We start from the raw sequence: 23,247 nt of genomic DNA, 5'->3' as shown, positions 1-23,247 counted from the left end.
TAATCTTGCTGGGCCTCTGTGTGAAAGGTACATTTGCACAATATCTGCGTAAAACAGGCAGTATTTCTACTAGGTCTCCGTACAAATTAGGTAATTTTGTAGCGTTTTATATAATTCTGCATGAAAAAAGTAAATAATTTAGCAGGATCTCTGCGTGAAAAAGGAAGTACATTTGTGTGAAAGAGGATGCAATTTTGCCAGGTTTATGTTCAAATGGGGAAATAAACTTGGTCTAGTAATGCAGAACTTCTCTATAAAAAAAAAAGGTTATACATTTCCACGGTCTTGCGGGATGTCTGGGGAAATGAGCAAGTAACAATTTTTTAGTATCTCGGTGTGAAAGCGGGGAATCCTGCAAATTCTGTATGGAAAAACGTGAGGCACCGTTGAGTGTATGTCAATGAGGAAGCATTAATTTTGCATTGCCTTTGTGTTAAAGAGTCAGCACAAATCTATGTTGTAAAAGCAAAAATCTTACCGGCTCTCTGTATGAACTATGAAGACAGGATTCTGCAGTTGCTCTGTGTGAAATGCAATAATTCTGCACAATTCCTGTATGCAAAAGGCTTAAAGTTCTTGTATGAAAGAGGCAGCAAATTTGCTGGTTATCAGCGTGAAATGAAGAGGTCACACGTTGACAAGCTGAGTCACCATTTTTCCGAGTTGGTTATCATGTTGACTTGTTGACAGTTGATCGAATGTGTGGCCTACATTTGGGAGGCAAAAACAGTTAAGATGGATTCAAGAAACACGAGCAACAGAAATTACTCAACTCGCTCTGGCCTGTTTGGAAATCCTGACAATGATTACGGTGCCAAATCAATGGAAAACAAGCCCAAAATAAAAACAAGACAAAATAAAAATGACAAATTTAACAAGTCTAACACAAATATATAGTTATATGGTAATGGCAGGGACATTCAGAAAGTAGTTTTGTGTTTTAATAATTCAAGCAAACAATATACCATGAAGGCACATGAAACAAGCTGCGTCATCATCACATCACAAGTGGCAACTCCCCAAAAATATTTTATTACATTATTATAATAATAACAATGGCAGTAAACCCTATAGAAACCTTCTCTTGTGTACCCCCCTTCCTCGACATGGAAGGAAAAAGTACCTTAAATAAAATTAAATAAATCACACTTTACATGTCACATCTTGTATCAAACAAAAACAGAATAATTCATATTTCTGCAGGGAACCAAAAGATCGTTTCATTGCAATCAAAGTCAACCTGAAAACATTCCAGATGAAAAGGCTTTCATTGTGAAAACCTTTATGACTACGGCAAGGACATAAACATGACGGCGAAGGCTAACGAAGGCAACAATCTGGTTGGCGCCATCAGTGCAACACTATGTGGACAAAAGTATTGGGACAGCAGGCAGGATGTCTAAATGGAAGAACACGCTGAGTTGGTCCGCCATTTTGTGGCAAATGAATTTTGATTTGTGCACTGGGAAGAGGAATTAAGTATTATAAAAAAACAACAACAACTTGGAAACATGAGTGAAAAAGGCAGGTATTTTGCAGAATCTTTGTGTGAAAGTGTCAGTAATTTTGGAGGGTCTCTGTTGGAAACAGGCAGTAATTTTGAAGGCGTGTTGGAAACATGGTAATTTTGCAAAATGTGAGTGAGAAGGTAAATTTGCATGGTTCCTGTATGAAACCGCCAAAACTCTGTGAAGAAAGCTACAATTTTGTAGAATCTCTGTAGAAACCATGCTACAAATTTGCAGGGTCAATTTTACAGAATCTATAGAGGGGTCAAGAATGCTGTATGATCTCTACGTGAGAGGTGATAATTTTTGTCCGTGTGAAAGAGAGAGTTCCTGCAAGATTGGAGGGAATAAGGCTCTGATTTTGCAGTGTCTCTGTATGAAAGTGGTATTAATTTTACGAGCTGTGAAAGAGGCAGTAATTCTGCAGGGTCTCTGTGTGAGCGTGGCCCTAATTTTACAAGGTCAGTGTAAAAAAATAAACAAAAATAAATATTGGCTATATTGTCCGTGAATTTGCATTTTCCCTGTATAAAAGGTGTTGTTAATTTTGGTAGCTATTTGTGTGAAAGAGGCAGTAAATGTGCAGGGTCTCTGTGTGAAATAAATTCCAATGGATCTCTGTGTGTACGGGGCGGCGGCTGTATTCCAAGAACAAACAGTGCATGTGGCTTTCATTTTGCCGTATCTGTGAGAAAAAAAGCTGTGATTTTGCAGGCTCTCGGAAAGAAAGCGGTGCTAATTATATGCAGAATTCCTGTATGACAGAAGCTGTAATTATGCGTGCTCCAATGGAATGAGGCAGGAATTTTGCAAGGTCTTTTTGAACCATGCAGTAAATTCTCTGTGTGAAAGAGGTGGTCATTTGGCATGATCTCTGTATGAAAGTGGCTACAGGCATGAGAGCTGTGCAAACTCAACATTGAGTTTGAGTTGAAAACAACAACAACACATAATTATTGTAAATCTTCAAACCAAAAGCACAAGCGTGATACGTCGTCCTGGCCTTGACAGTTGTAAACACCATTTTGTGCAGCGTCGTCACATTCAGTACGGGGAATATTTTGGAGTCTCTTGTGGCGTGAGCGCCCCCCGACCACCGTTTTTTGCGTGGGTTCCAGCTGTGCTCTTCCGTACCTTGAAAAGTGCTCCTTTTTTCATATCCAGCGCCCACACATGCTGATCATCAGCCCGCTCAATCTTCCTGTCGTGAAACGTCTCAAAAACAACAGGAAACTGGCACAAGGCGCGTCCGATTACTTACTCGTGTCTTTTTCCCCTCAGTCGATGCGATTGCCGCAGATGGTGAAGCGGTCGATCTCCAGAAGGTCCTTTTTGGGAGCCTTGGGCCTCGCCTCGGGCGCGCGCTCCTCTTTGGGAGGCGAGGGAGCAGCCTGCTGGGATTCGGGTGCAAGGGGCGCGCGGTCAAGAGGAGGAGATGCTGGCGCCGAGGCTGAAGAGTCGACGGGAGGCGGGGGCAAGTCCCACCGCGGTGCTGGCTGAGTGGTCACTGAAGAAGAGGAAGGTGAGGAGGAAGGAGGGACGGAGGGCGACTTCGGGTTCAGCTTGCTGTCACCTGTGAAGAAGATGTTAATGTTTAATTTATAAAATTAATTTATTATTAATTAATAAAAAAAATAATTAAATTTAATGTTTCATGGAAAAAAGGTCAATATAAATGTACAAAAAAAAACATACAGGTAGCAAGAGGTGGTAAAAGTACAGTGTCTCCGACGATCATTTACAGGGTTCTGGATGAAAGTGGTGCTGATTTTGCAAGTTCTCTGTGCACAAGTGTTTTTGCAAGCCCACTGTGTAAAACAGGGGTCTCCAAGTTCGGTCCTCGAGAGCCCCTATCCAGCCTGTTGTCCATGTTTCTCTCCACGAACACACCCGATTCATGATTGTGATCGTTATCAGGCTTCTGCAAAGCTTGCTGATTAGCTGATCATTAGATTCAGCTGTACTGAAGGACGGAGACATGGAAAACAGGCTGGATAGGTGCTCTCGAGGAATTGGAGACCTCTGGTGTAAAACCTGAGGTGATTTCATGGGCTCTCTGTGTGAACGAGACAATTTTACTGAACCGCAGTAACAGCGTTGCTAATTTTACAGGATCTCTGTGTGAAAGACATTTTTAGGGAGGCTGTAAAACGTGTCAGTGATTTTGTAGGATTTTTTTTGTGAAAGAAGCAATCGTTCAGCAGGATCCAAAGAGAGCCCATTTTGGTAAGAATTCATACTGATAATAATTGCTAAGAGTCTCTGTGTTGCCAGTAAGAGATAGTAATTGTGCAGGGTGTCCGTGTGAAAGCGTCGACACACATTGAGCTGTGTAAAACCTGTCCAGGGTCTTTGTGGGAAAGTGGTTGCAAGATTGCAGCAGGACAAGGTGGTAACTGTGGTCAACGTCAAACAGTCTGTGAATTTGCCGATTCTGTGTGTGAAAGAGACGGACGGTCATTGTGCAAGTGCCTTGGCGGAGGTTTTAGTTGCTCAAATAGCTTGTGTTGTGCGTTTGAATACAAGTTAAGCGCAAATGGCTGATGTCAAACTGCTCGTTGCCCTCATCTTCCCTGCGGACGAACACTCAAAAGCAGATGGTGCGTCTTTGTGTTGTGCGAATCCAGCTGAATTGGAAAAACGAAGACGTGCGCTTGAACATAATTGTGCGGCGGAGTGGCACTTGAGTAAGCGTGAGGTTGAAAGTGAGGTGAGCATGTTAAGCTGACGTTGCGGGTTCAAATCCCATTTCAAAGATGTGGCGTCTTGCCGTTTCTGTGAGTCCAGATAAAGCAAACGGGAAGCGACACGCCATCAGGATCTTTTGTCACCTCAAAGCTCCTGTCGAGAAGTGTGGGCAGGGCCACGCGTGGAGGTGAGAGCCGAGGAGATTTGGCTGCAAATGACACGAAAGCGCCGCCACCTCCAGGAAAACGTGGAACTGTCGGGTGTTTGGCCGATGACGCGGGCGTCTAAAAGCGGAGTGGCCCACCATTTATGAAGTCTCAACAGATGAAAGGCAAGCGTTAGTGGGCGTCTGCCTCAGTTTGTTGCCATGGAAGCCATGAGATGACATTTAACGCTTGCCACGTGTTGAAGCGTGCCTCCGTGTTTCAATTTGCTGAGATCTCAGTGAACGAGGCAGTCATTTTCCCGGCTCACATTGTGAAATAGGTTATGTTTCATATGGTCTCTGTGTAAAAGAGGCAGCCATTTTGGACAACCTGTATAAAAGTGATGGTTAATGTCATTTGCAGAGTCGGTTTAATATTTTTAGGGTTGCTGTGTGAAAAAAGTGGTCATTTTACCATATCTGTGTGAAAGAGACAGTACTGAATCGCAAAAACAGATGGTCATTCAGAATCTCTGCATGAAAAGTTTCTCATCTGCATTAAAAGGTGCACGATGCAAGATTCGACTCAAATTTGAGTGTTAAAATAACCATATTTTTCACCCGCACGTTTTAAGAATTGTATAATGGACAGGAGGCACGACTGTGGCACAATGACTGTTGCCCCTATTTTTCTGTAAAAGGAAAAAACGTCGGAGCGTTCGGGCCGGAATCTTTAACTGTGGCTCTGAGCATGACGTCATGCGCGTGCACGCTATTGTCCCTGTTAGCTCTTGCGATTGTTCACGCAACTTCACGGACAGGACAGCTAATTCAAGATGGACTTGAAAAGACCTGCGCCCGATACGTCTCAATCCCTTATGGAGACTTAACGGAAGACAAAGAGAAGTAAAAAAAACTTTCAGATCACCAGCGTCATATATAGGAAAGCGTCAAATATAGGAGCAGCGTTCGTCAGATGGAGAGAGCTAAGAGCTATCCTGGAGATGAAACGGGACCCACAGCTTGCTGAGTTTTTTGCTAAAAAGATAATACTTTGTAACGAAAATATGATAGGGTCTATTTATGATTAGCAGTGCAGAATAAAGTTACCACACGGTTGCTTACTAATGTCTCCGCACTTGGGCATATGAGCAACGCACTGCTATCCTCAATGTCACCGGATTCACAGGTTGCACTATTTACGTTTGGAAGGTTGTAATTACGTAAGCTTTTGTCACTCAAAATGACTTTCACATACAAAGTAACTTTAATATTAATACGTTTCTTACCTCTGTAGACATTATTAAGCCTATGAAAAAGGCGTTGTGCTCCGTGTTTACGTTTGTTCGATTAACTTGGCGGTTTGCTCGTGCCCGAAAAGTCGTGCACGCTCCTGGCCGTGTGCACGTCGCTAGGGTCCATTCCACGTTTCGACAGAGGGGTCGCAAATGTGAAAAAACTCTGAATCTTGCATTGTGCCTCTTTAAAGACCATTATTATTTTTATTATTATTTTCAGGGTCTGTTTCATGACTGTAATTTTGCAGGATATTACACACACAAACAAAAAAAAAAGTTTATAACTTTGCAGGGTGATGTCACATGGTTACCATGTGAAAGTGATGGTAATTACACAGGATAGATGATGGATGAACTACTTGCAAAATCGCTGTGTGAATATTGTAGGGTTTCCACATAAAAGGTTGAGGTGGTCATTTTTGCCTACTCTGTGTGAAAGAGACCACAATTTTACAGAATCTCATTGAAAGAGGGTGCAGACAATTGGACAGGATCACAGTGTAAAAGTGGCAATAATTTGGCAGGATCTCTGCATGAAAAAGCGGTCATTTTCAGGGTTTCCGTGTCAACATGGCTGCGATTGCAGAATTTTTGTGTAAAAGTGGAGGTAACTTTGTAGTATCTCTGTGTGAAAGTTGTGGTAAAATCACAGGGTCACAGTGAATGAGTTGGTCATTTCATAGGATTAGTGTGTGATAGAGGTGACAATTTTTCAGGATCTACGTGAATTTTACAGGACAGTGATGTTTCGAAGTCTTTATAGCAGAGGCGGCCATTTTGTGTAAAAGAGGCTACAGACGAGGAGCTGTATGAAATTAACTCCTTGTTGGGTTGTATTTACCTGAGGCTGTTGCGTTGGAAGTGTGGTCAGATTTGTTGTTGGATGTCTTGACTGAGGATGAAGCTGCGACATGGGGCTTCTTGAATAATTTGCCCTCCATGTTGGCCCTTTTGACGTACACGCAAGACTTGCCCAGCAGCACAATGCTGTTCAGTACCTTCAGTGTGACCAGTCTGCAGAGAAAGAAGGGATTATTTTATAGGGCCTCTTTCTGAAAGAGGTGCTACTTTACCAGGATCTATGTGAAAAAGATGGAATTTTTGCAGGAGTGTTGAGGTGAAAGTAGGTAGTTTCCAATGATTTCGGTGTAAAAAAATGTGTCGTTTCACATAGTCTCATAGAATGAAGCGGTACTTCTGCAAGGTATCTGTTTGAAAGTGGCTGTACTTTTGCAAGCTGGGATTTTTTTTCTGGATTTCCCCATTGTGGGACTAATAAAAAGTATCTGTTTGAAAGAAGAGGACATTCTGCAGGGTCTCTGTGTGGATCTAATTCTGCAGGACTTCTATGAAAGAGGTGGTAATTTTGTAAGACAAATGAGTTGAAGTAATTTTACAGAGTTTAGGTGGTAATCTGGTAATATGCAGGATCTGTAAGTGAAAGAGGGCATTATATTTTTGCAGGATCTTAGTGAGAAAGAGGGGTAAATTCTCCAGAAGCTCTAAAACCACAAAAATGTGCAGGGTCTCCTTGTGAATGATGTTACTGTAATTCTGTAGAGTTTATGCGATAAGAACAATAATTTCTCAAGACATTTGTGTGAAAGAGAGTACAGGGTCTCTGTGTTAAAGATGTCTATATGTTAAAGTTCTCTCACTCTAAATGATAAAACCTTCGCCCTTGCCTCATGTGGTTATATAATCAATTCATTTATGTGAAAGCCAGGACCATTTTGCAGATCAGTGTGAAAGAGGAGCCAACTTTGCAGGGTCTTTGTGCGAAAGAGGTTATAGGAGTAGCGCTTTGTGAATGCAACTGCTTGCTCAAAATACATCTTAAAATTAATGTGATTATAATTCAATGAAAATTATTATACATTAACACATTTTAACTGTTATACTATTCTGTTTCCTTTAATATCAAGGGTATAACAAATGAATATTATGACAGTGCTGAATTAAATCAGCCTTCAATCAGATGACGCACGTGCCATTTTTCCTGAGCGTAGTGTGTACTAAAATGTGTGGTGTACAACTTCCTCACATTGCAACATCAGATCAAATAGATTGGAAACAGTCCTCAGTGTGAAGCTAAAGGGTATTTTTGAGCTCCTGAGCACATTGGTGAGCACAGCGGTGGTTAAGACTACTACTGGTCCATTGTGATGTGTTTGTGGTCCAAGTGTGCCATCATCAGGGCTAAAAGGGGCGTCACTGATGACAGGCACACTAAATTAGGTCTTGCCGAGCTGCTGCCTGCTGCTGCTGCATGCGATGAGGTGTTAAGAGCGAGCGCATGTCAGTGCGGCTGAACTGTTGCCAGGGCAGGCAGCGTGTTTCAGCAAGGGCTATTTTTAAACCGCCGAGATGCCAGCCGAGATGACAACATGGTACTGTTCACCCTGAGGGGGAAACTCTTCAATGGCGCCGGCCCGATGGGATGCGGCGAACGAGCACGGGGAAAGCAAGATGTTGATGCTTATGTAACTGTGTAGTGCGTGTGTGTGTTGTGTGGGAATATTTGAGTCAGTTCGATGATGTACGGCATGCATGCTTCGAATAAAAATAGACGTAACTACAAAATGTGTCAATGGGCAGGCAAAAGCTTAAGACTGGGTAGTGTACAGGTCTCTGAGAAAAAGGTGGTCATAGGATCTTTGACTGAAGAGATAGTAATTTTGGATCCCGGTGAGAGATGTTAATTTTGCAGGGTCTTTGCATGAAATGGCGTGGCAATTTTGCGTAATCATAAGTATGAAATACCGGTGACAATTTTGAGGGATTACAGTGTGAAACAGTCAGAATTTTGCTGGATCTCTGTGTGGTATTTTTAGAGGATCTCTGTGTGGTATTTTTAGAGGATCTCTGCATGAAGGACAAAGTAGTTTTATAGAATCTTAATGTTAAGGTGGGAGTCATTTTGCGGGATATGTGTAAGATGTGGTCATTTTGCAGGGTTTCTGTGTGAAAATGACAAATTTTGCAAGAGCTTTCAGTTCTTATCTTGAAAATAGCCACCTTTTGCATCAATTTAAGCTTTTCAAGTAAATTTATAGTTGTGCTAAATTTTGACACTTACATTAGGCATAATAATAGTGTGTTTGAAAATGCTACATGCTCAATACAAGTGTACATTTATTGATTTGGAGAAGCAATCTGCAGTAAAATGAAATGGGTCTTACCCGAGATAAAACAGGAGCACGCATGTGTATGACAGCGCTCCTCGCACCTTCACTGAACTCAGGACCACCCGGCTAAGCTGTTCAAACACAAAATAAAAGGTGTTGAAATCATGTATTTGCAGGTCAACACCGTTTAGAGAGTGCGGCGTCTTACCAGAACGGCCAAGGGCAGCGGGATAAAGCCCATCCGGCGGGCCACGGAGTCGCTGTAGTCCGTGTAAGCCTAACACAGACAACACGATGTCAACAGAGTGAGGGCAGAATCAAAAGAAGCTGTTGCTTACATTCTTCTGTCGGCTGCTGACGAGATCGAAGGCCAAGCTGGCTCTGTATTCGCTGTAAACCTGACAGACAACATAGGGGACATCAGAGGAGGGAGACTTAAAACAATTAAAAAATATATACATTTCAGTTCTTACATCCGCTGTGATGTCGTTGAACTTGGTGATGAAGGCATGTTTGATGGCGTCAACGGCCACTTCGGAGGTTAGGACCATGAAGACGTCAGGGAACAAAACCCACAGGTGCTCTGCGGCAAAGGAAACAAGCACAAAATTAAACAAACAGTCTTTGTGTATTTTAAACCTTACTTTACAAGCTTAAATGTCTTTGCTAATGCAAACCCTTTGTTTGTAGAAGACATTCTTAAGCTGTCAAAGGATGTTCACAAGTCATTAATTTAACTCCAACACTGCAGTTTAATAATAGGCTTTGTGCACATTTGCACAACTAAACATTGCCATTTATTATAGGAATGTGACTAACGACACAAAATGTGCTTTGAAGCTCATTCAGAGAAAAGCTTGTTTCGCTTTGAGGAAAGCGACCGTGACTGATGGAAAAGGGACGAGCGCGTCGGTGTCACAACGTTGCTGACAGGCTGTGTCTGTCAGTCAGCGCCTGCGCGTTCGCCTTCAGGAGCATCTCGGGGCGACGACGCTTGTCACGGAGCTGTCAATCGGGATGTCACGCCGTTGCTGCTCAAGAGGACTCCCTCTTGAGGACAAAACTGCTCACGGCTCAGCAGGATTGTCCCAACTGTGGAGCCATTCGTTGACGATGTATGACTTCTCTGTGATATTTTGTGTGTGCATCCATGTGTTCTGACCAGGGTTATTGTAGTTTTGGAATTTTAATGTCAGTTGGTTTTGATTTCGTTTTGAGTTTTGTTGTTTTAAATTTCAAGACAATTACCAAGGTTCCATGAGAACTGCTCCATATTCCTCAGGCACACGATGAGCATGAGAACGTAGCTGGTGAAGCGCTCCTTGATATCTGCCGGGAGAAGACGAAGGAAATGTGAAACCACGACCGCAACAAGCGCTGCTAAACTCTAACAACCTGTCACATCGCGTTTGTCAAGAAAATGGCTGCCGCTGTCATAATCATACATAGCTTCCAAGACATTTCATCTACGGCTGTAATATAATACTTGACGCTCAAAGCACATAATGGCTTCCAAGTCTGTGTCAAATGGTGTCTCCAAGTCTCCAAAGAGGACATTTTGTTTAAACAGGTAGTGGGAAGAAGCTGGCAAAATAATTTGTGTCTTAAGATCTTTTTCTTTTGCTAACTTTTTTTTCACTCATGCCCTGAAAACATAAATATGGATGCACACAACATTGTGATGCGACCAACAGTAAGGTGCTGCCGTTTTGGTTAGCAACAGAAGAGGAATTACAGTGCAAAAGAGAACAAATGAAGGACCCCACTACATATCGCATCTTAAAAACCAATCAAGAAGCGAAATTAGTCAGACACTAACCTTGCAGATATATTAGTGTCCATGTACGGAGACAAAGGTGTAAAGAAATTAGTTTCAATATTTTACTCAACAATTCAACACAAAGAATCTTTCAACCAACACTGTTAGATTAAGATGGAAAAAGGAGTCTGGACTTGAAATTTCAGAACAAGACAGGTTGAATATGTGCTCTGCTCAGGCAACATCCACTAGTTCAGGCCAGTGGAGAGATTTTTTTTGGCGAAATTTAATAAGATTTTTTGTTACTCCAAAAATAAAAGGTCTGCAGGGTGCTTTAGATGGAGGTGGTCTTTGCTGGAGGAAGTGTGGGAAACAGATCGCAGACCATTTCCATATATTCTGGGACTGTCCACAGATTCAGGCATGTTGGGATGGGGTCAAATACACAATTAACAAAGTTTTGAAAAGACTTCTCTTTCCAAACAATATACTTAGGCAATATCACAGCTGACCTTTCAAACCGTGACAAATATCTGCTAAAGATAATAATAGCAGCCACAAAAAAAAGGCAGTAACTAGGAGATGGCTGCAATCTGATCCTCCAACACAACACAGACTGATTGGATAAGTATTATGAACACAATTGAAAGTATGGAGTGTATTACCTTCTCTTTAAACCAAAAAACGGAAACATTTCTTCTGTTTTGGGAAAATGGATTGTGTTTATAAACCAAAGAACGGACTCTTGAACCACTGCTGTATAAAAAGACTGTAATTACTGTATTTTTTTCTGTATTGTGAAATGGATGACCAAATGTATGTTTGTTGTTTCTGTTTTGCTATAATTGGGAAAGTTGTAAAAATAAGCTCTTTAAAAAAAAAAAAAAAAAAAAAAAAATAGGCAATAGAACAGGAAGATTGATTTCGGTACGATTTATTAAAACGTGCTTCTTTTAGCTAGAACCCCCCCCCCCCCCCCCAAAAAAAAAAAAAATGCAGTGATGTCTTAAACTAATGTTTCATTTATACTCTGAAGAATTAGAGTCGCAGTACTAAAATTTAAAAAAAATATATGTTCTCCTGCGATTGGCTGTCAACCAGTCCAGGGTGTACCCCGCCTACTGCCCAAAGCCAGCTGAGATGGGCTCACTACTTTCATTTTAAGCTAAAGAAGCTCCTCAACAGCAATAAGTAAAAAAAAAAAAAGCTTGGAGTAAGTGAAATGGTCCTGCAAACTACTGCCCCTGTAAGAACAAATGTCTGGGAACAAAAAGAACAAGCACATTTTGCCTTGATCAGAGATATTTCACCTTGGTTACATTTTTGTTCTAGCATTAGCTAGTTTTCTACAAAGATAAATAATATACAAGAGGGTATTTTGGAATAAATTCCAGCTTTTATCTGTTCACTCATGATAAAAATTTGAAACAAATCGTACCACTGTTGGACATTTGGAACAAGTTGTTCTTCTCGAATTTCTTGAAAACGCTGCCTTTGATCTCCACGAACTGTGAAATAAGAAGCGGTTACATTCCATTTGCTCTACTTAAGCTTCATCACACAAAATAACAATGTGTACTTTGGTCTTGCCGTATGATGTGAATGTGTGAGTGTGTGTGTGTGTGTGTGTGTGTGTGTGTGTACTAACGTTGCTGGACATCATGATGGTGAGCAAGGACTTGTTATGTGAGTTGAAGGCGACGTTTAGCGTGGAGGCTTGGACCATGATGAGGATAGCGTGGAGAACTGGGGATGTGATGCTCAAGAAAACATTTCAAGTAGTGATATATGAGCCGTAACTAGAAAAAAAAATAGCAGTGGTAAATTATTACGTCTACTTAAAAAAAAAAAAAAAAAAAAAAAAAAAAAAAAAAAAAAAAGTATTGTATCTCTATTATCCACATAAGGGGACTGGAAATTGATCCAAAAAGTGAGAGTGAACCCTGATTTAAAGCAAAAAAAAAAAGGTGATAACACGTTTTTCAACACCCATACTACCATAGTGGAAGGATACAAACATAAAAGACGGCCATGAGGAAGTGAGGGATGACGCCGATGCTGTCCCTCTTGCGCTCTTTGGGCTCCGTGGCGGTCCAGTAGAGCGCATCCAGGATGTCTTGGCCGAAGGAAGAGAAGAGGCGATCTGCAACCTTTTATCAGGGAAGATTTTTGTGCCCAAAGAAATAATGGAAACAGATCAGTTCCAGTCTCAAGTCAAATTGTCACCACACTTGAAATTGTTAAATGTAACATCAATCAGTCTTGCGTGATGTCATTCATGACCCCTCTTTTCCGTTCGTGTTACCTACTTGATAACTGTCAGGATTGTAAGATTACCTCCCTCCAGATTTGACAACGAATCTATAGTGACGTCACATGATATAACATATAGTCATATCTCCCCCTTTCATTCAGTTGCTGACCAAAAAAGCAGCACCAACTTTATACACACACATAGGGAATGACCAATAGTTTCAATTTGGAAATTTGGACATGGGAGGTTTCGGCCCAACGCCAGTGATACCGAAATGAGGATTTTGTCCCAATTTACTCACACCCGGGAACTCAAATTCCATACATTGATTCTGCTGTATGGTTAGCGCAACTCATTCCGCTTTCCAAGCCATTGAAATAACTCCAATATCACCTCCAACATGTTGTAGATTAGGTAGAGCTTGATGACTGACTGCCCTCGGATCAGGTGGTACATCATGGCGTAGTCCACGTAGTGCATCATGGAGAAGCACAGCACCAGTATGAGGCCTTTCAGCATGTCGCACACCTGCGCCGGCTGCAGCAGCCTCGATCCACTGTGGAAGCACACAATCAACAACACTGACTTACACTAGCTACGACACGACACTTATTTATTCCACTATTCTACTGAAGCGATGCATGCCAGACATCAAAAGACAAACTACTAAACGTGCAAAAAACATATATACTGAATACGACAAACAACCACGTTTAGCAAGGCCAGTGTGGATATGGATGCATACATTTCCAGTGCTGATTTATGGTTGAAAATGCAACTTTCCAAACTAGCGTTTATAGTGCTGTGACAAAAAAATAAATAAATAAATAAATAAATAAAAAAAGCATGTGGATTCATGACATACATCACAGCGCATAAAAGGCGAAGGCATAGAAATGACGGGTCTTTTCTTGGCGGCATCTCTGCGTAAAAGAGCCTTGCAAGATGCACTCTTTGAGTGACGGAATATATTTTTTAAAAAAGTATTACTTCACTGACGCATTCATTTTATACATTACGCTACATCCATAAGAGACAGCCTCAGTATCTAGAGTATGTCACCCGTGGCAATTCATTTAAGTCGCTTCTGAGCAAAGCCACTCCCACCACACAACACTGTCTGACTCACTCCTCCTGTCCTGCCTGCTACTCATCACATCACTTCCTCACCACCTTCCTACTCCACATTGATAAAAATAAGGAAGCAGTCAAGCCGATGCCATGCTGCCCTTCTTTCTAATGGCAAACAAGTTGTGATTGCAACAACAGCGCCCCTTTCTGGTTGCAGCCAAGTAGTGCACTCCATTGATCCTGTGTGGTTTACAAACCGAGTCACTTGGACATGAAGCAAAAATCAAACAGTATTTTCCTTCTTGATTTCGACTCCTTGTCGACTTCAAAGTGCTCCAAATACACATACAGGCAGCTTGTTTGCAGCTTTTGAGCAAACACGGAGGATGAACATGCACACTCCGCAAATCTCCGCTGACGTGGTTGAATGCAATTTCCCCGGTGATAGGGGAACTAACCAATAAGGAGCTGTTAAGTGGGCCGTGATGATGAGCAGCTGAACATCGAAAGGACACGATGGAGATGAGGATGAAGGTAGAGAGATGGTTGCTTGGGGCTGGTGAGTGAACATGAATAAGGTTGGAGGGAGCATACCTGCTTCTTCTGCAGTAGGGGCATGTGCGCGCCCTACAGTAAGAGAGGGGGGAGGATGGGCACAAACATGGAGTCGTTGCTAAAAGATTTTCTAATTGCATTTTTTTTAAAACATAAATTAAGTACATTTAAGTGTATTTTAACTTAGAATAAATAACAAATCATAAAAATATAGAAAAGATTTGAAAGTCAATTAAGTAAAGATTGTTTTCCAAAAAGCGACACAATAGTTTTCAAAACAATTTTATTTATTTTTTTTGCACTTTCACACACTTTCTAGTCTACAATTACTTCTATGAATATTTTTTCTCTTTACTTAAAATGATTTGTTAAAATGAACTTTTTTTCTGCATGATTGTACTTATTAGAAATGTTTTTTTAATCACAAAAATATTTATTTTGCTTATCCTTTTTATTTTAATTAGTTTACTCAAATTTTTTTTTACCCTTTTTTTGTAATTTGTACAATTGTTATTTATTTGTCATGTATTTGTTTTCCTTCTTCATGTTTTTTTGTAATGCACTTCTTAAAACATTTTTTAATTTTTACTCTTTTAATTGTAAAACTAACTTGTACCAACATGTTTACTTATTTGTCATGGTTTTAAATTAAAACTGTGTTTTGTTTTGTTTTAATTATTATTGGTGTTTTTGCATAAATTAACTTTCTACAAATAGTTTTAGCTTTTCATTTATATTTATTTTAAAATTGAAGATTCTATAAAAAAAATGCTATTTATTTTCATTGTCTTTTAATTTTGTATTTTTTTTAAATTGTTTTAGTTGAGTGTTATTATTTTTTAATTTTGTTGTGCATTTCTAGAATGTGTGTTCACACTCATGCAGTCCATAGAAATACACCACGAGGACCAACAGCACTGTTCTAATTTTGTCATGACGACAGAGAGACTTATACAGTATGAAACTGTATTTATTTGTGTGGGAGTTTGTGTGGCGTTTCTGACCTGAAGCCACAGCAGGGCAGGGTGAGGAGGCGGAGCACGGCCAGCAGCACCCTGAGGGGCAGCAGTGTGAAGACATAAAGGAAGGCGTCCACACACAGGAAGAAACCAAAGATCATCAACTGCAACCAAAACAACGATTGCAAATGATTCTAGACGGCCATCTGGTGGTTCTGGACTGAAACAGTAAAATATTTGAACTGAATTCAGTACCAAGTAGCTACCTACCTTCTCCAACTCCTTGGGAATGCGCATGCACGTGTACACCCTCTCGCGACGTTCGGTGTACTTGGCTTCGTTGTGCTCCAGGAAGTAGCCTCGGGTCAGCTCCGTGCAGATGAAGCGGGTCAGCGACGAATCTGGAATGACATTGCATGCAACGAACACAGTCCCCATTGTCATGTCTGCTGTCGAGACTACAATAGCTATTCACACACACAGAGTTGATCACAATGACACTTTTGAGGGTGTTATGGTTCTGTTTCCAAACTTAGTCAGAATCGGAACAAATCTTTCCAAACTTTCTTTAAGCCAAGGCACATATTTTACGTGAGTAAAATATGACAGCACAGTTCTCACCTCATTTGATTGCAAATTGACTCACTCATTTCGAAATGTTTATTCTGTTGTATGAAAGGTACCAAGTAGAAACACACGTTCACTTTAACTCATTCACTCCCAGTCATTATAACTGAAGCAACCCCTTTGCTCCAAGCTGTTTCACTGGATTTTGACAGGTTTCGCAAGGTCCACAGAATATTGTGTTCTATTGCTATAAAAACATGGAACCTACCAAAAGAAAGATTTGATTCTCTTCTTTCATCATCAAAAAAGTACATTTGTATCTGTTTCCGTTTTGCAGCACTAGAATATAGCTCAGTTTCATCATTATTCACAAACCTGTTGAAAGCACTGCCAAAAAGAGCTTGTTGCAACATGGCCCTGGCTGATCTCTTATACTCTGCTGCCACTTGCTGGCCGTTTTTTGTCATAACTACTACTGCTGCTTTCAGCAACCTCTTCAGGTCAGAAGCTGTATGCTCTAGCATAAAACAAGAAACAAAAAAAACAAAAAAACACAAATATGTTTTTGGGAGTGAAGGACAAAGTATTAAAAAACCATTTATATGATTTTGGGTCTGAATGAGTTAATCATCTTTAATTCTGCCATCGAGTGGAAGAGAATTTCATTGTTCTCCCTGTTACTATATGTCACTGGCACAAATGGATAAACAAAGACATTATTTGCAGGAAATAATTTCTACAATAATAGTTCACCAATTAACTGAAATTGGATAATTTTCCATGGCACATAAGGTTAGGACTTGCTGCTCTTTATTGTCTTAAATTATTGCTGCCTGACATCATTCACCCTGTGCATGGTTGTCATTCATGTCAACTGACATACACAAAGCATGCTGAATGAAAACAGACCATTATTTGGCAATTAACCTGAAAGCCCTTAGGGAGAAGATGGGGTATGTTAAGTTCACTGAATCATTTAAACGATAGGGGGCACAAATTGTCTTTAATTGCATTAACTCTCGTCTCCAGTACTATCGATTCTTTACAAAAAACACTAACTTTTTCTTGACTGAAAACAACAGGTGGCACAGTACTTCTAGTGTTAGCTTTGTCTAAATTTCCACCACCTCGATATTAGAATCAACTTATCTGTTGAAATGTAAATTATGGCCGCCGTTGGGTTTCCCTTTAAGGCCATTTGAATTTACCTCATCTGACATCTTTTTGACTAACACGGTTACATTGAGGTGGTAGGAAAGAAGAATAAAATTATCACTGAAGTCATCTTCCCTATTTTCTTAGTTGCTCTGCATTGGTCAATGACATGATGATGTAAGGTTGATTATTTTGTTAGCAGTGGCGTAGAGGAAGCTCCAGCTTTTGTCACCCGGAAGTAAGAGTGACGTCATGACGAAATGACACAACCTATTTTGTTAAAGAGTTGTTCTTATTAAATACACGTTACCAAAGTAGCATTCGTGGCTACGCGTCCCAATTTTACAGCACTTCGCGACTTGGCTTTGCTCACTTAACTCACCAGACGTTTAATGGAAAGAATATCTGGGAAATGTTATTGTCAGAGTGTCACAGTTGTTAAAACAACAACAACAAAAGGGAAACAGGGGTTGGGGGGTGCAACGAGGTACCTGTCGAGTGGTCCCTTCGCTGGCGCCTGATGTCAGCGCTAATGTCGTAAAAGCCCAACGTCTCGGGTAGTGGTGGAGAAATGACACCTTTCTCCAGCGTGTTCGCATCCTGCCACGGTCGCGTCTCTTGCTTACTTTTGCGTTCAGTGTCCGCTTCTTTCTCTTTCTCGTCTGACAGCTCGGTCCCCGACGCATCCGCCATCTTTACTGTGGGACTAGACTTAACTGTGTCGCGCTGTTCTGACATCACGTCATTTCGGACGTAATTATTTACAACTAGTAATTGGTCATTTATTTTATTCTTTCAGTGTAAATATTTTACTGATCAATGTGATGTATGATTTCATCGTATTTGTAACAGTGCTCATGTAACGTGTTATGCATTATTTTTGGACACGTAAAATATTTGTTTAAATAAAGATACGTTTATCCTTTAATATTCAACATGTGATGTTTTATTGATCAATGTTTTTTAACGTTTTATGTTGTTTTTGTTACTACGTTTTTTAACGTGTTATACTTTAGTATCGTTGAACAAAATTATTTTAAATAAAGTGTTATTTATTTAAATAAAACATATGTCACGGGCGCAATCATTCGACGATAGAAAAATGCCGTTTTATATTTCAAATGCAAATTTACAATATGTATATCTGTTTTATAACCAATACTTCTGATTATATTATATTTAATTAATGAATAATATTACTCTTCTGGGAGACGAACATGTTTTAAAGTATTTCGTAGCCTCGGCTCCCACTATATTTTTATTTGTTTCCCATTTTTAAATTAATAAAACAAAACTTCCAAACGTGTTTGTTATTGTCATTTTCACGGGTTCTTTCACGATTTGTGAAAAATATAACAATTTGTATCCAGAAGGATATCGGATTTAAAGATTGTCTTGTTCAATAATTCTGTCCTGGTTGGTTGGATTAAAAACTAAAAACTATTTATGTTTGTGCGTTTTCATAACATTATACTACAACAGTAAAAATGCGGATTTTATTTTTTTCATGTACGTAATGAGAATGTTTTTGCAGTACCCTGCTTGAGCTCATGGTGTCGCTAAAGGTCCACCATGTCGTCTTGCAAGTCAGTTCTACCCAACAACAGAACTCAGCCCAGAAGAATCCACGTGTTGTAGGATAGTGCAGGTTCTTCCCATTTAAATGTGAAAATACTCTTGCTTATTTCTTTACTTTAATAATACAATGATTGGAACCTTAAAATTCACTCTCATATTGGTTTCTCGTACTGGCATTTACCCCAATTACCATTTTTAAAACCTAGAAAATTGCCAAATAACATTGTTAAACGCTATAAACCTATCCTTAAGATGCTGCTAATCAACATAATCTGCAGGAGAATCGTTTCCAATTTAGTGGCGAGTTGATTTTCCACCTTATTAAACATCCTTATTCGCTTAGAAGGAGTCACCCTTCGTGTTATTTGTAAGCACGGTTTTATTGGCACAAGTTAATGGTAAAGCATACATACCAGACATCAGATATGACACGGAACACCTCTGCTATATAATGTACAAACGGTGTCTAATAATACTAGCCGCAAACATATTCAGAAATGGGTTTTGATCGCTTCCTTACAAAAACAAAACAAAAAAAAAGCACAAATAAATAAGCACTCGTGTGAAGACATGCGCCTTTTGTCTTCTTGGGAAAAGTTCAACCAAGAATTAAGCCTCTTTTCACACAGAGAGCCTGCGAAATGGCCAAATTGGAGCCGTAACAGCAGCGAGATATAATTGCCGCTTGTGTCCGTGGTATCCTGTCTGCCGGATTTCACCCATCATTTGATATTGGCGAGAAAACAAAAAAAACAAATCCTGCTTCTGGTAGTCAGTGAAAAAGGGGCTACTGGTTCACGAGGTTAGCTTTAATTTTAGCACCTTTTACACAACGATTCTGCAAAATTTCAACATCAGAGCTACAACAGATGAACCGTCATTTGTCAACCTTTGGTGTTTAGACAGAACCGAGCAAAAGCAGGATTTTGCCACAAGTTTCCCATCCTGGAAAGGAGAGCTCAGATCTTTTACACAGAACCCAGCAAAGGTGGGATATTGTGTGTGTGTGTCGTGAATTCCAAACCACGTAGATGTTGTGTTTCGCATATAGCCCTGATTTTACCCACAATGATGGAACATTGCCATTTTATTTTTATTTTGTCATTCTTCGTTTTTACAGAACAGAGACATAGAAATAAGGAGGGAAAATATTAGATTTTGACAGGCTGCATGAAAGTGGGTACTGGCTCACGTAGCCTCTTTCATACAGAGATCCCACAAAAGAAGGAAAAAAAAAAAAACTTTTGTTGTCTCTGTCTCTCAACACAACCATGGGAGAAGTGAGTGTCGGAGATCTTGGCATGGTGGAATCCCCTTACACACAGCCAGCGGGAGTCCTGTCTGTATTACGGTTCTGATATTACACAGAAAAAAAAAGGCGGGAAAAAATTCCCAACGTTTGCAGGCAGAGTAAATCAAGCAGAGACCCAATTGAAGAAGCCTTGTGAACACAATTAAAGGGACGGCGCAGCATTTCTGCAGGGGGTGGTTTCGTCTTGATTTTCACCAAAACAAATGCGACCATGTTGAATTGTTGCTTTGGTTGTGCACTAGCTAAAGGAGGTTGGTTGGAGGGGTGAGGTGGGGCATTTAGGAGAAATTTGGAGATAAAGAGCTGCCATTTCCAAACTGCTTTCTGTGGCTCATGGACAAAATATTTTTCTATTTACACTTACAAACCTTCCCAAACTGATGCAGGACAATCAGATTGTGTGTGTGTTTTTTAAAAGCACATGTATGAAATTAACAAGAACAAAAAAAATAAATAAAATAAAACCTTATAAAATCATGCAGTTTGGGAGTATTAAAGGGAAAAAAGTCCAATTAAGTCATCCACAGAGCAGGAAACACAATCCAACTGCTTTGCATGGAAATGGTGTGAAGGGGGGTGTCAAAACATTCATTGTAATCTGGAAAACTATCCTAGCTGACTTTGGCTGAAAGGTGGGGTAGACCCAGAACTGGTTGTCAGCCAATTACAGGACACATAATGACAATCATTCTCACCTATGGTCAATTTAGACTTCTCAATGAACCTAACATGCATGTTTTTGGGATGTGAGAGGAAGCCAAGATTCAAGATTTTAACCCAAACCCATAAAACCAAAACAAAGGGGACTGCTATTTCCTGCTAATTTGAAACAGAAAAAATAAAATAAGAGAGTGACTGCAGTGGCCTCAAACAACGTCGAGCTGGTGCTTTTAAAAACAACAAAACGTCTTCTTTCGGCTCCACTGTGTGATGTCATGTGACACTTGTCCACCAATCACAGTGGCGACAGTCCACCGAAAGCTTTTCTTGACCCAAAAAGAAGTCCACACCTCGCTATTTATTTTGTACATTTACATACAATTTTTTCTCCAAAATGTCCAGGCGGCGTGGCTATTGCTGCTCTCATTGTTCCGCGTGCATCGCTCCTACTGCGAGGCCTGCGGCGCCGCGTTCTCCGCTTTGCCGTCGGGCCCGCCGTTGGGCGCCTTGCTGCTCCACGGCCCATTGTTGGTCAGCGCCGGCGAGCCGGTGAAGTCGTCGTCGTCGTCCAGGCCGTTGGTGGCGTCGTACTGCGTGTTCTCCAGACGCGTGATCAGGCGCTCGTCCTCGTCGCCGAACTCGCCGCCCATCAGCGTGGGCTCGCCCACCACCATCACGTCCTGGAGGCGACGCAAAGGAGGAATGAGCTTGTTTCCGGCACGTGTGCGTCCTATTTACGCCCTATGGACCAGTGATTCCCAACCTTCGTTCCAATCAGAGATGTAAGGTGAAATCACGAGTCAAAAATGTAATTTAAAATGTCACCTGTTCACATTTTTTGTGTACTTTCTGTAACACCCTAGGATACCACACGATAGCGCCAAACTCTCCACTAATTGGTGTCAAGACTACTGATGGGAAAATGGAGCTTCATGTAGCAATTGCTATATTTTTTACTCCTCAAGATGGCATCCTTAGTTTAAAGATGCAGATTGAAGTTCCATTGACTAGCCTTTATCTTTAAACCAAAAGCACCATCTAGAGGAGTAAAAAATTATGACAAGTACTTCATGAATTTATATATATATATATATATATATATATATATATATATATATATATATATATATATATATATATATATATATATATATATATATACATTGTTCTCTCGCTATATTGCAGCTAACTTTTCACAGTCTCGCTGTTTCGCGGATTTTTTATTGCATTTTTTTTTCTTTACACTAATGTACATATTTTATAAAATGTATGAAGTTTTGAACATTGAGGATGTTTAAACAAGAGAGAAATGTGAAAAAAATGTAAATGCACTGATGACAAAACTGTATAAACTGCGCAGTGAGGGGTTTTAGATAGTGTTGTTCCGATACCGTTTTTTGGCTCCCGATACCGATACCCAGCTTTGCAGTATCGGCCGATACCGATACCATACCGATACTTAAGGTTTTTTTCCTCAACATGAAAAATCTGTCCTGCCATTGGTTCAGAGCATTGAAGGGCCAATAGGATATCTTAGATCGGCATGCAGTGGACATGTCACATATCAGTGAATGTCGTGCATGAGCAAGACACAAGATGGTGAATCCAAAATCCTATATTAGTGTTGGAATTAATGGTATCGGCATGTTACTTGTGAGTAGTCACCAATACCGATACCACTGTTTTAATGCAGTATCGGTATCGTAACTACACTAGTTTTAGAGCCTTAAAACATTTATAATAAATGTAAAACATGAAGCTAACTACTTCGTGGATTTCATTTATTGCGGGTATTTCTTTGGAACCTAACCCCAGCGGAAAAACAGGGGAACACTGTATATGCCGAATTGATACATCTGGGCCAGGGATGGAAAACTGGTGCGCTAAGCCCACAATCGGAGTGCCCTCAACAATTTTTTCATGATAATAATAATAATAATAATAATAATAATAATAATAATAATAATACATTTTATTTATAGGCGCCTTCCTGGACACTCAAGGTCACCTTACAACAGTTAAAGCATACAAATACAATGTTAAGAACAACATAAGATAAAATAAAATAAAATAAATAATGATTCATTTCTGAAAATAAAAATATTTGTAGCTCAGCAATTTTAAGATGTAATAACAGTGTTCACCACGAGATGGCAGACCAAACTGAAAGACTTGACCAAATTGTATTAAAAAAAATGGTGCCTTTCAGGTAAAATAGAAAGCAGATTAAATGTTCACCATAATTAAACCCATCTGCCGAGTTTGCTACAGACAGGAATGATTTCAACCTAAATCGCCACAACAAAAACAGTCTAAATAATACATAAACAGTTTTTTTTTGTTTTAGTTTTTTTTCCACACAAGAACCGTTGACAGTTTGGTTGAAGTGCATGAGACAGTACTACATTTGTGTCCTTAAAAAGATTGCTATAGTCACTAGTCAGTGCTAATGCATCTTTGTTCATCTATCTATGCTAGCGACCTACAGTGACAAACAGGAGAATTAAAACGCTCTACCACTAGATGGCAGAAGGTACAATTAACCTGTGTATCCACCTGTTGCTGGTCACATACCTGAGTAATTACTAATTATTATTATTATTATTATTT

At 40.1% G+C, this 23,247-nt stretch overlaps 2 protein-coding genes across 7 annotated transcripts in view; both read right to left on the bottom strand.

The window, feature by feature from the left end:
• Positions 1-927: 927 nt before the first annotated feature.
• Positions 928-17,823, bottom strand: tapt1a (transmembrane anterior posterior transformation 1a). 3 transcript variants are annotated; one of them, XM_077532461.1, is made up of 15 exons: positions 17,579-17,823; positions 15,636-15,766; positions 15,411-15,529; positions 14,446-14,478; positions 13,174-13,336; positions 12,541-12,676; positions 12,175-12,272; positions 11,965-12,034; positions 10,016-10,096; positions 9,241-9,350; positions 9,106-9,165; positions 8,976-9,044; positions 8,822-8,898; positions 6,481-6,653; positions 928-3,081 (listed from the first exon to the last, which is right to left on the bottom strand). In XM_077532461.1, exons 1-15 carry the CDS (start codon positions 17,778-17,780, stop codon positions 2,786-2,788), a joined length of 1,818 nt encoding a protein of 605 aa, XP_077388587.1. In that variant the 5' UTR covers positions 17,781-17,823; the 3' UTR covers positions 928-2,785. The 3 variants fall into 3 exon arrangements, with proteins under 3 accessions (XP_077388587.1, XP_077388588.1, XP_077388586.1); XM_077532462.1 differs by lacking the exon at positions 14,446-14,478; XM_077532460.1 differs by lacking the exon at positions 14,446-14,478 and having other exon boundaries at positions 9,106-9,350.
• A 1,203-nt stretch (positions 17,824-19,026) lies between these two features.
• The window catches only part of ldb2a (LIM domain binding 2a), a 70,096-nt gene continuing 65,875 nt past the window's right edge, over positions 19,027-23,247 (bottom strand). For all 4 annotated transcript variants that reach the window (XM_077532579.1, XM_077532580.1, XM_077532577.1 and 1 more), the window contains exon 9: positions 19,027-21,317. In XM_077532579.1, the coding sequence (XP_077388705.1) occupies positions 21,084-21,317 (234 nt within the window). In that variant the 3' untranslated portion in view covers positions 19,027-21,083. The remainder of the gene's footprint in view (positions 21,318-23,247) is intronic.

This window comes from Festucalex cinctus, chromosome 9, assembly GCF_051991245.1.
Source record: "Festucalex cinctus isolate MCC-2025b chromosome 9, RoL_Fcin_1.0, whole genome shotgun sequence".
In the NCBI taxonomy this organism is placed as follows: domain Eukaryota; kingdom Metazoa; phylum Chordata; class Actinopteri; order Syngnathiformes; family Syngnathidae; genus Festucalex; species Festucalex cinctus.
Note: the sequence above shows the minus strand (reverse complement) of the source record. Positions and strands in the feature narration are given on the sequence as shown.

Excerpts from the sequence above, each read along its gene's own strand:
- tapt1a (XM_077532460.1), bottom strand. The coding sequence starts at position 17,780 with ATGGCGGATGCGTCGGGGACCGAGCTGTCAGACGAGAAAGAGAAAGAA. Across the intron at positions 15,767-17,578 it reads GCGAAGGGACCACTCGACAG|ATTCGTCGCTGACCCGCTTC; the intron begins GTACCTCGTTGC and ends ATGTCATTCCAG. Across the intron at positions 9,351-10,015 it reads GCAGTTCTCATGGAACCTTG|AGCACCTGTGGGTTTTGTTC; the intron begins GTAATTGTCTTG and ends CCTTTGCCGCAG.